We start from the raw sequence: 13,854 nt of genomic DNA on the forward strand, positions 1-13,854 counted from the left end.
TTGTTTCTGAGCTCTGTGGTGGCTCCCTGTGTTTCCCCAGGGCCCAGGGAAAGTCCCGGTGCCCTAGGCCACCCCACAAGTCCATCAGAGGGAACCTGAGTCGATCACTGTAAGCAGTCTGGTGTCTGAGGTCCTGCCTGGTGGGCACAGAGACCAGCTGGTTGTGCCAGCTGCCTCATCTCCCCAGGACCCTTCCTGAGGCCGCAGGGTCTGAGCAGGCACCCGGGAGTTCCCCCCACCCTGAGGGGCTCCGCCTGATCTTCCGCCCCCTCCACTTGAGGCACCCATCCTACACACACTTCACCAGCTGCCTCCCCATGGGGGGCCCAGCCAGGCCCGGCTGGTCCACGCTGCCCCCCCACCTGGGCACAACCAGCCCAGCATTGAGGGGTCCAGAGTCTGAGACCCCTGGGCAGCGCAGATGAGGGGCCAATGACGTGGCCTCGCAAATCACGGTCTTTCTCCCCCATGACCTCCTCGGGTCCCTCAGGGTGGCCGTGGCAAGCATTTGTGTCTTAGCCATCCTGCTCCAATGCCGTCCATTTAGGGGACATGGCCGTGCATGTGGCCAAGGCCTCTGATGAGCCCCCTGGACTTCGGGTGGGGACCATGGGGACATGGGGGCTGCGGGTCTGAAAAATGGGTGCATCCCTTAAAGCAGACACTGTCCAGCACCCCCTGGGCAGCAATCCCTCCCTCTTGCTCTTCTGGATGCCCCATGCTTAGCTGAGAGGCGACTCGGGGAAGGTGTGTGGGACAAGCGGCTGCCTCCGAGCCCCGGTTTCCTCATCTGCAACTGGGGTCCGTGAAATCCATGCTGGGCAGGCGGAGGCTCGCTTATCTGGAAGACGCACAGTAGGATGCTGTGCACGGGGTGGCATGTGGGCGCCTGGCCAGGGCAGTGGCCTCAGAAGGCTTTGCTCCTGCCTGTGGTCCCAGAGGCCACACCTGTTGGGCCTGGGCTGCTGCCAGCGCCGCTCCCTGCCAGGATCTGATGAGCTAACGGATTCACCAGAGTCCTGCTTGATGAGATTTCACCAGAGAAAGGGCTGGGGTCAATCCCCTGATAGGATGTCCCCAGGCATTGCCATGGAGATGGCAAGAAGGTGGAGGGATTGGGAACTGGCCAAAGGCCTTGGCCACGTCCCCAAGCATAGCCATCTGGCTGTGGTCAGGCCACTGTCCCTGCCTCCGGCCCCTCTGATATGGGACAGGAAGCCAAGCATCAGACACCCCTGTTTGACGTGGTTGGCTGTACCAGCGCTGACTCAGTGAAGATTAAACCCCATGCCAGCCAGATCTGGTTGGGGACATTCCCACTATGGGGCAAGAAACAGTCAAGTTCGGACTGTCAGCATCCCGCAGAGTTAGGGGTTATAGCGGGGGGTGACCAGGGAACTCCACGACTCTTCCATGCGGGCCCCTCCTCTGCGAATTCAGCAATCCCTTCTTCTGTGGGGAGTGCAAACAGGCCTGCACCCAAGGACCCCTGGGGACCCCCAAGGATGCCCTCAAGCACTCACCGTGGGCTGTGTGTTCACTCCAGTGCCCTCAGACATGTGATGTGGACACAGAATCAGTCCCCAAGCCCCCTTAGGGGTCTCCTCTCCATAGGCAGAGCCATGAGGCTGCCACCCACCTGGTGCTGTTGGGGATGTCTTGCCCACTCTGCTCCTGAGACCCCCGCCAGTAAAGGAAGCAGCTGCTGGGCTACCAAGAAAATGGGACCCCCCAGCCCAGCCCCGCCCAACCTAACCCCAGCCTGACCCTAGGCACGACCCCAGCCTGGCTCAGCAGCTCCTGGCTGAGGTGGGCAGGGCAGGGGGCTGCTGGTCTCAACATCTCGAGCCCCAGGGCTGGTGTCACCCCCTCCCCCACTCCCTGCCTGTCACTCCCATTCCAGTTTCTTAGCAGGGGCCAGGAGTGACCTGCCAGGGTGAGCCAGGTTTGGCCAGCGGGATCTGGGAGGCTGTGACCTCCCAGTGGGACCTCAGCATTCCTTCTGTACGAGGCTGTCCAGGACTGGCGGGCAGGGGCTCTGTCCTGGTGGCAGCTTCATGCTCTTCCTATGTGGGGCCCAGCGGGCTCCAGGGGGCTGGTGTTTTCTCCTCCATGGGGAGGAGGTGGCATCCTGTCTGGGCCCACCAGCTGTGTGGCTCTGGGCCGGCACATCACCCTCTCTGTGCCTTGGGATCCTAGTTGGTAAAATGGGAGCTCTTAGGACCCGCTGCTCAGAGGACTGCTGGCCCTGGAGGAGCGAGTTATGAATGAGCACAGCATCCTCCAAGCTGTGGCTGTCCCGGGGGTCCCCGCACCACCCTCCCCCAGAGGCTCTTGCTTTCTCATCCATAAACAGGGGGACAACACCAGACTCTGTCATTTCTGCGAATTCTCACACCGTAACACACGCCAGCGCATTCTGCGTGGCATCTGGCCTCGGCAGCCTCTGCTCCCTGGCGCCTGCGACATGGCGCAGGTCTGGGCACTGCCGAGAGGGTCCGGGCAGGGCCTGGGCGCCCACCCTGGGGGACGCGGGCGGGAGGCTGGCCCGCGGGAAGGGGCTGTGGCTCCCCTCTGTGCGCACACAGAGGACGATGCGGTCCCTCCGCTCGCGAAGAGGAAGTGGCTCCGTGGGCTTTGGCGGGAGGAGGCGCCGGCAGGGGCCCGGGGCGGGAAACTGTGACGCTTACAGGAATTATCGCCGCTGTTGACAGAAAGGGCAGGATCGGTGTGGGTTTTACCAAGCCAGGAACTTCCGTGATAAGGAGGAAAGCATCTTAGGTTTCTTCCCTGCCTTGCTGGGGGCCTGAGGGACAGCATGGCGGGGATGCTCACGGCGGGGTTGGCCTGTCCCCGCCTGGACCCGCTGGGCAGGGCGCGGGCACCAGGGAGAAAGGCAGCAGAGTAAATTTGATTTTATGGCGGGGCTGCACTGATTTATTTATTTTCTCTGAATCACTGAGCAAACAGAATTCCTCCCAAGGTCTGGCCTGGGCTGCTAGAGTCCTGGCTCCCCACGATCCATGGCTCTGGCCAAAGGACCAGTCCCTGCACCCATGTCCACAGCAAGGACCACACTAGCCTCTGCTGAGAGTGGCCACCGAGCTCCCGCTGGCCTCTCATGTGGCCGAGACCCTCTCCCGGCACACTACGTCCATTTGCCCAGTCCCCTCCTCGTCCCTGGGTCCTGCACGGCTCCTGGGACCCCAGCCTCCTCGACCCCCTCCTTCCGCCTCTCAGCTCCCCCACACCTCCCTCCTTCAGTCTCTGCCTCACCTGTCTCCCTCCCACCTTCAGGGCACCCCTGAGTGCACCCACATCTGTGAAAAATTTTGGAGTAGGGGGCGAGGATCCCAGACCCTGGGGCAGATCTGCAGACCCCGAACCCCCTTTGAGGCCACCCCCCAGCAGTTTTCTTGGCTCTGCCTCTCTTCCTGACCTCAACAACCCCAAGGGTCTGTGACAGTTGGGTGGGCACTGTAGTGTCGCCCCCCAAGCACCGCCACAGTGCTGTTTTTCCATCCCAAGCTGTGGGACCTGGCCAGGCTGCTGCCCTCTTTGAGACAAAGAAAGATCACCCACGACCATCCGGGTCAGCCTCACGGAAGAGGATGTCCAATTGTCCCTCACTGTGGCCTCCCAGGGGCCACACCTGGCCAGGGGGTTGGGGCACAGGTCCCATCAGTATGGGGTGGGGTGTCTCTCACATAATGTCAGTGCATTTAAAAGGTGTTTTCCTCAGTATAAAATTATACTCATAAAAATTAAAGCACCAAAGATTGGAAAGCAGATTCTCAAAGAGGTATTCGTGCACCTGTGACCCTAGCAGCATCGTTCACAACAGCCCAGGTGTCCACGGACAGATGAGTGGATATACACGAGGTGGCCTGTGCATACAGTGGAATATTACTCAGCCTTGAAAAGGAAGGAAATCCTGACACATGCTATAACATGGGTGAACCTTGGGGACGTTATGCTGAGTGAAACAGACCAGACAGAGAAGGACAAACACTGTGTGACTGCACTCATATGAGGTCCCTAGAGTCGTCAGATTCGTAGAGGCAGGAAGCAGAGTGGTGGGTGCTGGGGCTGGGGAGGGGCTGGGGAGCTGGCATGTAATGGGGACAGAGCTTCAGTTTGGGAAGATGAGGATGCTCTGGGATGGATGGTGGTGACGGCCGCATGGCCGTGTGAATGTGCTTAGTGCCACTAAACTGTGAACTTAAAGATGGTTAGGATGGTAAATGCCGTGTTATGTGTGCTTTACTACAAAAAAATGTGGAAAAAAATTTAAAGCTGAAGCCTGTCCCCTTCCCCCTGAGAATACCTGTTCATGGTGTGGTGAGGGTCTGTTCAGGTCTCTTTGTGGACACTAAAGCCTCTCTTTAGAGCAGGCGTTGTGCGCATCTCTGGCGCCTCCCCGCTCTCTCTGCAGTGCCTCGGGGTCTTTCTGCCAGAGGGGCTCTGCCCGGTCCCCTCCTCCAGACAGGTCTCCTCAAGTCAATTCCCATGGTCCAGTTCATATAAAATACACATTAACTGGCCATATCCCCAGGGATCTTCACAGAAGTGACACAGAGGGGAGCTGAGCCCTGGGACTGGGCTGAGTCTTCCCAGGGCTGGTGCCAGCTCTGCTCCAAGAGCAGGGGGCCTACCGGTGCTGGGGACCACCCTGCCTGGGTTCCCACCCTGGCAAACAGCCCAGGTGTGCACATGCTCACCGGGACTCTCTGAGGCATGCACAGGTAAACATGCCCCAGGTGCCCTCTGTATACCTGCTCTGAGTGACTGCCCCAGGCCAGGGCAGGGCAGGCCTCCGAGGGTGTGAGTCTAGGCCCAGCCCTGCACCTTCCTGGATTCTGCTTGCCCCTCCCCCGCTCAGCGGGGCCCAGCTGGTGCACCTGTGGCCCAGAGCCCGCACTGCACACCCCACGTGGCCCGGCCTTGTCCGGCCGAGGCTCCAGCGCTGCCCGTCCCAGAGCGAGGGAGAGACAGCGCCCAGGTCCGCCCAGAGGGACATGAGAGACAGGGGCCCAGCAGCCAGCAGTGGTCCCAGTACAGAAACACTTACCAGATGGTGCAAAAGTGCAGCACACACTCACCCTTCACACAATCTCATATCCGTGACTGTGGGTAGAAAACTGCCGAGGGACATGAACTAGTGACAGTGGTCCTGCGCTCTGTGACAGGAGTGTGGGCAACCACTCCTTCCCGAACAAATGCACCAAAAACAGAACTGAAACGTGGCAGAAGTGGCTGTCCACAGGCTCATACGCTCCCACACACAAACATGCAAACACACTCAGAAACGCGTACACACAAGCAGCTACGCACATAACTGTGCAGACACACACACACAGCTATACACGCAAACCATGTAAACACACCCTCACAGGTGTGCAAACACACACACACAATCACACAGCACATGAACACACATGCAAATGCACCTACAAACAACACTAGCACAGAGACATGTACAAACACACATGCACAAACGTGCACAAACAGCTGCTGCAAAAAGAACTCAGCTTTTGCCCTGCAGGGAGCAGGGGTGGGTGGTGCTGAGTGTGGGTCACCTCAAGGACCCCCCCCATTGCAGCTGTGTGGTCCTGGCCTGTGGCCCCCAGCCCCATGGCCCCCACCATAGCAGTTCTCTGAGAATTGGCTCTTTCTCCCTGGGCTCTCCACAGCCGAAGCAATCGGCCCTCATGTGCTCTGTGGAGTTGGGGTGTGCAGAGGGGACATCCTGGGGACCCCGTGTCTTCCCTGGAGATCTTGGGCCTCTGGCCTGACCCCAGAGGTTAAGCAGGAAGCTCTTGGGGAGTCCTGGGCCCACAGAGGCCCCTGGTATCCCTGGATCCACTCCCAAAGCTAGACCCCAGGGGAAGCCCTGATGGGACTGCCCCTGGCTGCAGACTCTGAGCAGGGAACTTAGGGTCTCTGGCCAGGCCGGGAAGCACTGCCCACACGGCCCAGCTGTGGCAGGACCAGGACCCCACCCCGTGCGTGCAGAGGAGGCTCAGCCAGCAGGCACAATGGAACCACACTGAGAACCTCGATCCCTCCACCCATGAAGCCAAATCCCTTTGCAAACAGGAGGTCACCTGGCCACCCGCTCTCCGCTGGCTGCCTCCAGCCACTCAACCTTCACTGACAGCTTTGCCCTAGGGCTGCAGCTTGAGGGAAACAGGGCCCCTCCTCCATTCCCTGTCCCTAACCCTGTCCCCAGAACCCCTCCTCCACCCTCTGTCTCCGACCCTGTCCCCAGGACCCCTCCTCTACCCACTGTCCCTGACCCTGTCCCCAGGACCCCTCCTCCACCCACTGTCCTTAATCCTGTCCCCAGGACCCCTCCTCCACCCACTGTCCTTAATCCTGTCCCCAGGACCCCTCCTCCACCCTCTGTCCCTGACCCTGTCCCCAGGACCCCTCCTCCACCCACTGTCCTTAATCCTGTCCCCAGGACCCCTCCTCCACCCACTGTCCCCGACCCTGTCCTCAGGACCTGTTCTCCACCCACTGTCCCCGACCCTGTCCCTAGCACTCCTCCTCCACCCACTGTTCCTAACCCTGTCCCCAGGGCCCCTCCTCCACCCACTGTCCCCAACCCTGTCCCCAGGGCCCCTCCTCCACCCATTGCTCCACCCATTGTCTCTGCTCTTCCATGGGAGGCCAGCTACCCTGTGTGGGCAGAGGCTCCATCTGCACAGGTCTGCTCAGGGACAGAGAAGCACCACTTTGATTTGTGGGGTCCCCAGTGTGGGTTGGCACAAGTGGACATCTCCACCTGCATACAGCCTGGCAAGTCCACTTTGGGTCACACCCAGCAGCCCTTCTCCCAGGACTTCTGTACCTGGGGTGAGCAACAGTCCCTGTTTGCCCAGGACCATCCCAATTTTAAAACAAAAAGTCCTGTATCCCAGCAACCCCCACAGGAGAGCTTAGACCATTGCACCCCAGCCCTGCCAGCTGAATGTGCTGACCCCTCAGAAAGCCTGCGGGTGCGCAGGGGCTGGGGCCAGGCTGTGACGAGGCCGCTGGACCCGAAACACCACTGAACCCCTCAACCTGGCAGATCTAATGTAGTCACTTGTCCAAGCTGGATGCACCTGTCCCGTGGCCCAGGAGGTGTGTGTGGTCTCCAAAGGCCCAGGCAGAAGGGACCCCTTGGGGGTCTTCCCTCAGCCCCGCAGAGCCTACCCCTCGTGTGACCCAGCTGGGTCACCCAGGCTGGTCAGGAAGGTGAGGGTCCTGGGTCCCCACAGAGAGGCTCCACAGGTGTCCCTGTGACCTGACTGCCACATGGAGCTGTGCCCAGGACTAGAGGGGACAGTGAGATTTAAGGAGTACTCCCGACCTTTTCTTGGGGGACTGTGTCTTTTGAAGAATGGGCATTAAGCAGAGGAGGGGAAGGACTTGAGCAGGACCCCGTGGCTCTGGTGGCCAGCGTTTGAGTCCCCTCCCATGATCCCGGCCATGCTAGAGGTGGCCCTTGGATGGGCTTGAATCCACTGCCAGTAGCGCTGCTGGGACGGCTTGGCCGAGGGTTTCCTGGGGAGCCGGCCTGGCCAATCCCACCTCCTCAGACCCCCTCAGGCTTCACTGGACTGGGGTCACCCGGGAAGCTGGCCTGTTGGGGAGACCCGCCGTGAGCATCTGTCCTGTGGTTGGTCTCTCCCATGGGAGCTGTCCTGGTGGGCGTGAGATGGTGTCTCACCGTGGTTTTGCTGGCGATTCCCCCTGATGACCCAGGGTGCCGACACCCTCACTGCTGGGAAACTCCTGTTTAAGTGCTTTGCCCATTTTTACAAAACACAAAGGTGTTTTTCTTTTTTTGTATTGATTTGAAAGGATTCTTTACATGTATCCGATGCCAGTTCTTTATCAGAAACATGCATCGTGGGTACTTTTCCAGCAGTGTCTTTGATGAACCTTCTAACTTTGATGGCATCTAACTGATCAATTTTTCCTTTTCTGTTTTTTTGCTCTATTTCACTAACCTTCGCCTGTAGCTCTGCCTCTCTCAAGGTCGTGCAGGCGTGAATCCATGTTTTCTTCTGGAAGCTTTGCTATTTGACATTGCACATCTAGGCGATGAGCTGACCAGAATGGATTTTTGTATGTGGTGTAAAGTAGGGATCGGGGTTGTCTTTTTCCTGTTCCGACTTCCCGCTGCCCTGGCACTGTTGGACTTTGTTGGTGTGCTTGTCACCAACCGAGTGACCATATATATGATGGTCCACTTCTGGGCTCCCTGTGGTGTTTCATTGGTCTAGATGTCTGTGTTCACCCCGACACGTGCTGTCATGATTACGAAGCTTTGCTCTAAGCTGTGAACACGATGTCTTCTAAGTTTGTTCTTCTTTGGGACTGTTGTGGCTGTTCTAGGCCTTTCGTGTGGCCTTATAAATTTTAGAATGTGCTTCTCAATATCTACTAAAAAAGTAACCGAGGTTTTGATTGGGGTTGAACCTACAGATTAGTTTGAGGAGAAGTGACATTTTAACACTATTGAGTTTTCTGATCTATTAACATGGTATATCTCTCCATTAATTTTGGCCTTTTAAAATTTCTCTCTGTGATTCTTTGCAGTTTTCAGTGCAGAGGTCTTGTGTCTATTTTGTTAAATTTATTCCTGGATATTTGAAGTTTGACTATTTTCTAGTAGTGTAATGCTCGTATTTAGAAATACAGGTTCTTCTATATATTGACAGTATTAGTCTGAATAATGGCCCATGCCCAGACCCTAATCCCTGGAACCTGTGAATGTTACCTTATGTGGCAAAGAGACTTTGCTGATGTGATGAAGTGAAGGTCTTGAGACGGGGAGATTGTCCTGATCAGCGTGGGCCTAGGGCAGTCACCGTGGTTCTTATGAAAGAGGCAGAGGACCAGAGAAAGGAGGTAAGTGGACAGAGGACCGTGAGGCAGAGTCAGAGAGAGAAGATGCCACCCCAATGGCTTTGAGGGTTGGGGAGGGGGCCACGAGCCGGGGACACGGGTGGCTTCCAGAAGCCAGAAGAGGCAAGGAATCGGATTCTTGCTAGAGCCTCCAGAAGGAACCCAGTCCTGCTAATTCCTTGTAGACTTCTGACCCCCCAGAACTACATGGTAATTCAACGGTGTTGTCTCACGCCATTATGTTTGTTGGTCGTTTGTTACAGCAGCCCTAGGAAACTCATACAGTGGTGGCTGTACTGGTCATGGTTATAATTATGCTTGTACCTGATTTATATATATATACACATATGTGTTATAACAAGCCTGTGACTCTACACCTTGATGGCGGCTTAAACAATCAGCAAGCCTTATGGAAAATCTAGATGGCAAGCACTTTACGTAAAGTAACATCTTTTAAAGGGTCCTGGACCCTAATACAGTTTATGCAAACTGATGTTACCCCAAAAGTTTCGCTTTCCCATTTCACAGACCAAGGGAGGGCAAGGGGAGGGGAGGGGTGAGGGGCTGGGGTCAAACCCTAACCCTAACGGGGCTGACCTCTAGCTGATTATGTTATTCTGTTTTGTTCAAATTTTTGTCATTTTATGTACATGTTAGAATAATCTCATGTGTATCTACCAAATTTCTTACTGGGATTTTGGCAGGAATTGTACTAAACCCGTATGTTAATTTGGGGAGAAGTGGAAGCTTCCCTACGTGGAGTCTTCCGGTGCATGAGCACACAAATACCGCCATCCATCCAGAGCTTCTTTGGTTTCTTTCACTTGTGTTTCGTCGTTTTTAGCACACGAGTCTTCTACACGTTTTGTTAGATTTTCACCCAACTATTTCATGTCAGTTGCGCAGTTGCAAACGGTAGCGTATTTTTAATTTCGGTGATGGCAGGTCATTGCTAGTACATAGAAATACAATTCATTTTTGTACGTTTATCTTGTATTTTTGATCTTTTTGAACAAGACATTAGTTCTCGGATTTTTTTTGGTAGTCTTTGGAATTTTCTGTATAGACGATCGTGTCATTTGCAAATAGGAACATCTTTATTTCTTCCAAACTGTGTCTCTATTTCCTTTTCTTGCTTTATTGCGCTGATTAGAACTATATTAAGGGTGGTGAGAGAGGGCATTCTTGCTTGATCCCAGTGTAATTTTCAATTATCAGAGGCTCTTTTTTCAACACTGGAATCTGTATATCTGTTAGTAATACTGACTCACCTTTGTGTATGGACGAAGAGTCACTACCCTTTCCTCCAACCCCTCCTTTCCAGACCTTTGTTCTGGAATGTTCTCAATGGGTTGTAACAATTTCCCCCTTTGCGTTCTTCCCAGAATTGTTGGCGCGCTGCACTCGTGGGCTGCTGCAGTAGCACAATTTTCTGCTGACTTCCCAGGCTCCCCAGCAGTCTTTGAATATTACAACTTTTCCATTCGTGAGTTTTTAATTGAAATTTTATCTTGATTGGTGAAGTATGTCTTCGAGTCCTTTTCGTTTCCAGGAAAGGCAAGTGGGGAATATTCTTTCTAGTCATTGACTTAATAGTCTTGTAGGCCTGTCCCCTCCCATCCCGGGCCTCACACGTAACGGCCTCTTCCTTCCCCCACGGATCTCTTGTCACCTGTTTAGGGCCACCTCCCTTGACTGTACCTGCTGCAGCCAGGTCAGCCCCCCATGTTGAATTTTCCACAGAATTGTGTTCCTGTTTGTCCTTACACATCGATTCATGAGATTCTATAACTCAGATGTGATGCTCCACTCTAATCCCCAGGAGATCCAGGATCTTGTCTATTTTGTGCACTGTGATGAGTGAAAACGGGAGATTCTCAGCAGCTAAACGCATGAGCAAGGCCCGAGTCTTGCTTCAACTCGGGAACGTTTTATTTTACCGCCTCTGCCGTGTTGCCGTGTTGCTGGGATGGCCGGCTTCAGCCCCACCTTGCAGAGCGTGGCGTGTTCCGTGTTCTGCCATCTGTTCTTTCTTCCTGTCTTCTTTGCCCGCTTTCCTTTCAGTGAATCCATTATTATGTTTTCCTTTCTTTTAAAATAAACTGTGTTGAGATATATTTTGCATACAACAAAATTCATTTTAAGTTAGTATTCAGTGACTTTTGGCAAATGTGTGCACTTGTGGAACCTCCACTACCATCAAGACAGGAAACATTCCCATCAGCTGGAAAAGTCCGTTCGTGCTCCTTCCCAGTCAGCCCCAGGCAGTGCCTGGTCTGAGTGTCATCCCTATACATTAGTTTGGTCTGTTCTGGAACTTTCTACAAGTGGAATCACGAAGTATTAACTCTTTTGCGTCTACCCTTTTCCATGTGGCTTTGTGTTTCTGAGATTTACCCATATTGGGGTGTGTGTCCGTAGTTTTTTTCTTTGTTGCTGGAGAGTATTCCAACATAGAGATATACCACGATTTATTTACGTCATGCACCTCTTGAATATTTGAGTCATTTACAGCCTTTTATAACTATGACTAATGCTGCTAGGAACGTTTGCAAGCCTTTGTAAGCACACTTTTCCATTTCTTTTGAGTAAATAAATGTCTAGGAGTAGAATTGCTGGGTCATATGCTAAGAGTATGTTTAATTTTATAAGAAACTTCCAGGTAATTTTCCAAGGTGATTGAACTGTTCGACATCTCACCTGCAGTGTCTGGTAGCTCCAGCGACCCTGCATCCTTGCCAGCACTGAGTACGACTGGTCATGCGTTTTTCAATATTCGGTTTTACGCCTCTATTTGCTTTTTATCTACCTATCTTTATACAAGTATTTTTTAGTGGTTTCTCTGAAAATTATGGTATGCAACCTATATCTATGCATTCTATCTGTGAGTCAGAGTCCAGCCTGAATTAATGTTACATCACTTCATGTAAAGTGTAAGGACATTAGAACAGAATAATTTCATTTATCCTTCATTGTTGGAGTTATTTGGTGTTATATATTGAGCACATGTGCCACATGCTCCTACAATTAATGTTTTTGCTTTAAATAGCTAATAGTCCTCTAAAGAGAGTAAGAAAATAAAAAAAGTTTGCTTATATGTACACTCATACTTACCATTTATAGTGTTCTTTATTTATTCCTGTAGACCTAAATTTCAACGTTGATTGACAGGTTTTTTTTTCTTTCAGCACTATACAGATGCCTTTCTATCACCTTCTGGCCATGCTTATTTCAAATGCAAAATAGTTATAATTCTTATTGTGACTTTTTTTGATTCATAGGTTATTTAGAACTCACTGTGCTGCTTGATTTTCAAATATTTGTTTTCTTCCCCCTTAATATCTTATTGTTATTGGTTTTTAATTAATTTTTATTTTAGCAAGAGAACATACTTTGATGATTTAAACCCTTAGACGTTTATTGAGACTTGCGTTATGGCCCAACATTGTTCTGTTTCGGTGAACAATCCACGCGGACTTCTAAGGAGTGGTGCGCTCTGCACGTGTCGAATGGTGCCCTATAAATGCCAATTAGGTCAAGTTGGCTGACAAGAGTTTTCAGATTTTCTATAACCTTCCTGAGTTTTTATTTATCTGTTTTATCAATTATCAAGGAAAATGTGTTAAAATCCTTTGCTTTGTGTATTTTGAAGGCTTGTTATTAAGTGCATATACATGTAACATTGTTGCACTTTCTCAATGAATTGACCTTGTTATCATTATAAAATGCCCCTTTTTATTTCTGGTAATACCTCTTGTCTTGAAGTCTACCTTGTCTGATGTTAATATGACCACTCCAGTATCATTGTGATTACTGTTTGCATGACAGACATTTTCCCAGCCTTTCACTTTTACTTTTTCTTTGGATATTACCTTTTTTTGGCAGCTGGCCAGTATGGGGATCCGCACCTTTGACCCTGGTCCAGCCTTTCACTTTTAACCTTATCTGTGTCTTTATACTGACTTTGTGTCTGTTGTAAGCAGCATACAGTTGGATCTTGCTTTTTGATCCAATCTGAGAATCTGCCTCTCTTTTTTTTTTTTTTTTTTTAAAGATGACCGGTAAGGGGATCTCAACCCTTGACTTGGTGTTGTCAGCACCACGCTCTCCCCAGTGAGCCAACCAGCCATCCCTATATGGGATCCGAACCCGCGGCCTTGGTGTTATCAGCACCGCACTCTCCCGAGTGAGCCACGGGCCGACCCCTAAAATCCGTCTCTTAATTGGAGTGCATAGGCTACTGACATTTAATGCAAATTTTGATGTGATTGGATTTATATTTACAATTTTATAATTTGTTTCCTCTGTGTGCTGTGTCTTTTCTTTTCCGGATACTTTAAAGTCTTTCTTTTACCTTTTCTTTCCAGCAGTTTGACTAGCATGGGCAACCACATGAGGTGTGGTTTTCTTCATATTTATTGCACTTGGGGTTTGTTTCTTAGAATTCAGGGTTGGGCCGGCCCGGTGGCGCATGCTGCAGTGCGCCACTTGGGAGTGCGGTGGCACTCCCGCCAAGGGTTCGGATCCCACATACAGACCGGCCGCTCACTGGCTGAGTGAGGTGCAGGTGCAGCACCGAGGGTTGCGATCCCGTTGCCGGTCCCGGTCCGGTACGGGTGCGACACTGAGGGTTGCGATCCATTGCCGGTCACGAAAAAAAAAGACAAAAAAGGAAAAAAAAAAAAAAAGAATTCAGGGTTGATGTTTTTCATCAAATTTGGAAACATTTGGCCATTTTTCTTTAACATTTTTTCTTCCCCCTTTTCCCTTTCTTCTCTTCAGACATCTTCATATTATTCCACTCATCACTGTGGCATTTTTTTTTTTTAATAAAAAGCGAAAAACCATTTTCTCTTTGTTTTCCAGTGTGGGTAATTTCTCCTGGCCTACCTTCAAGCATACTGAGCCTCTCCTCTATAGTTCCCAGTCTTCGGTGAAGCCCATTCGATG

At 52.1% G+C, this 13,854-nt stretch overlaps 1 protein-coding gene across 1 annotated transcript in view; it reads right to left on the reverse strand.

The window, feature by feature from the left end:
• Positions 1-2,392: 2,392 nt before the first annotated feature.
• The window catches only part of LOC103605694 (keratin-associated protein 16-1-like), a 71,555-nt gene continuing 60,093 nt past the window's right edge, over positions 2,393-13,854 (reverse strand). The window contains exon 7 of the mRNA XM_008590321.1: positions 2,393-2,635. Coding sequence (XP_008588543.1) covers positions 2,393-2,635 — 243 coding nt within the window. The remainder of the gene's footprint in view (positions 2,636-13,854) is intronic.

This window comes from Galeopterus variegatus, unplaced genomic scaffold (genome assembly GCF_000696425.1).
Source record: "Galeopterus variegatus unplaced genomic scaffold, G_variegatus-3.0.2 Scaffold5988, whole genome shotgun sequence".
Lineage (NCBI taxonomy): Eukaryota > Metazoa > Chordata > Mammalia > Dermoptera > Cynocephalidae > Galeopterus > Galeopterus variegatus.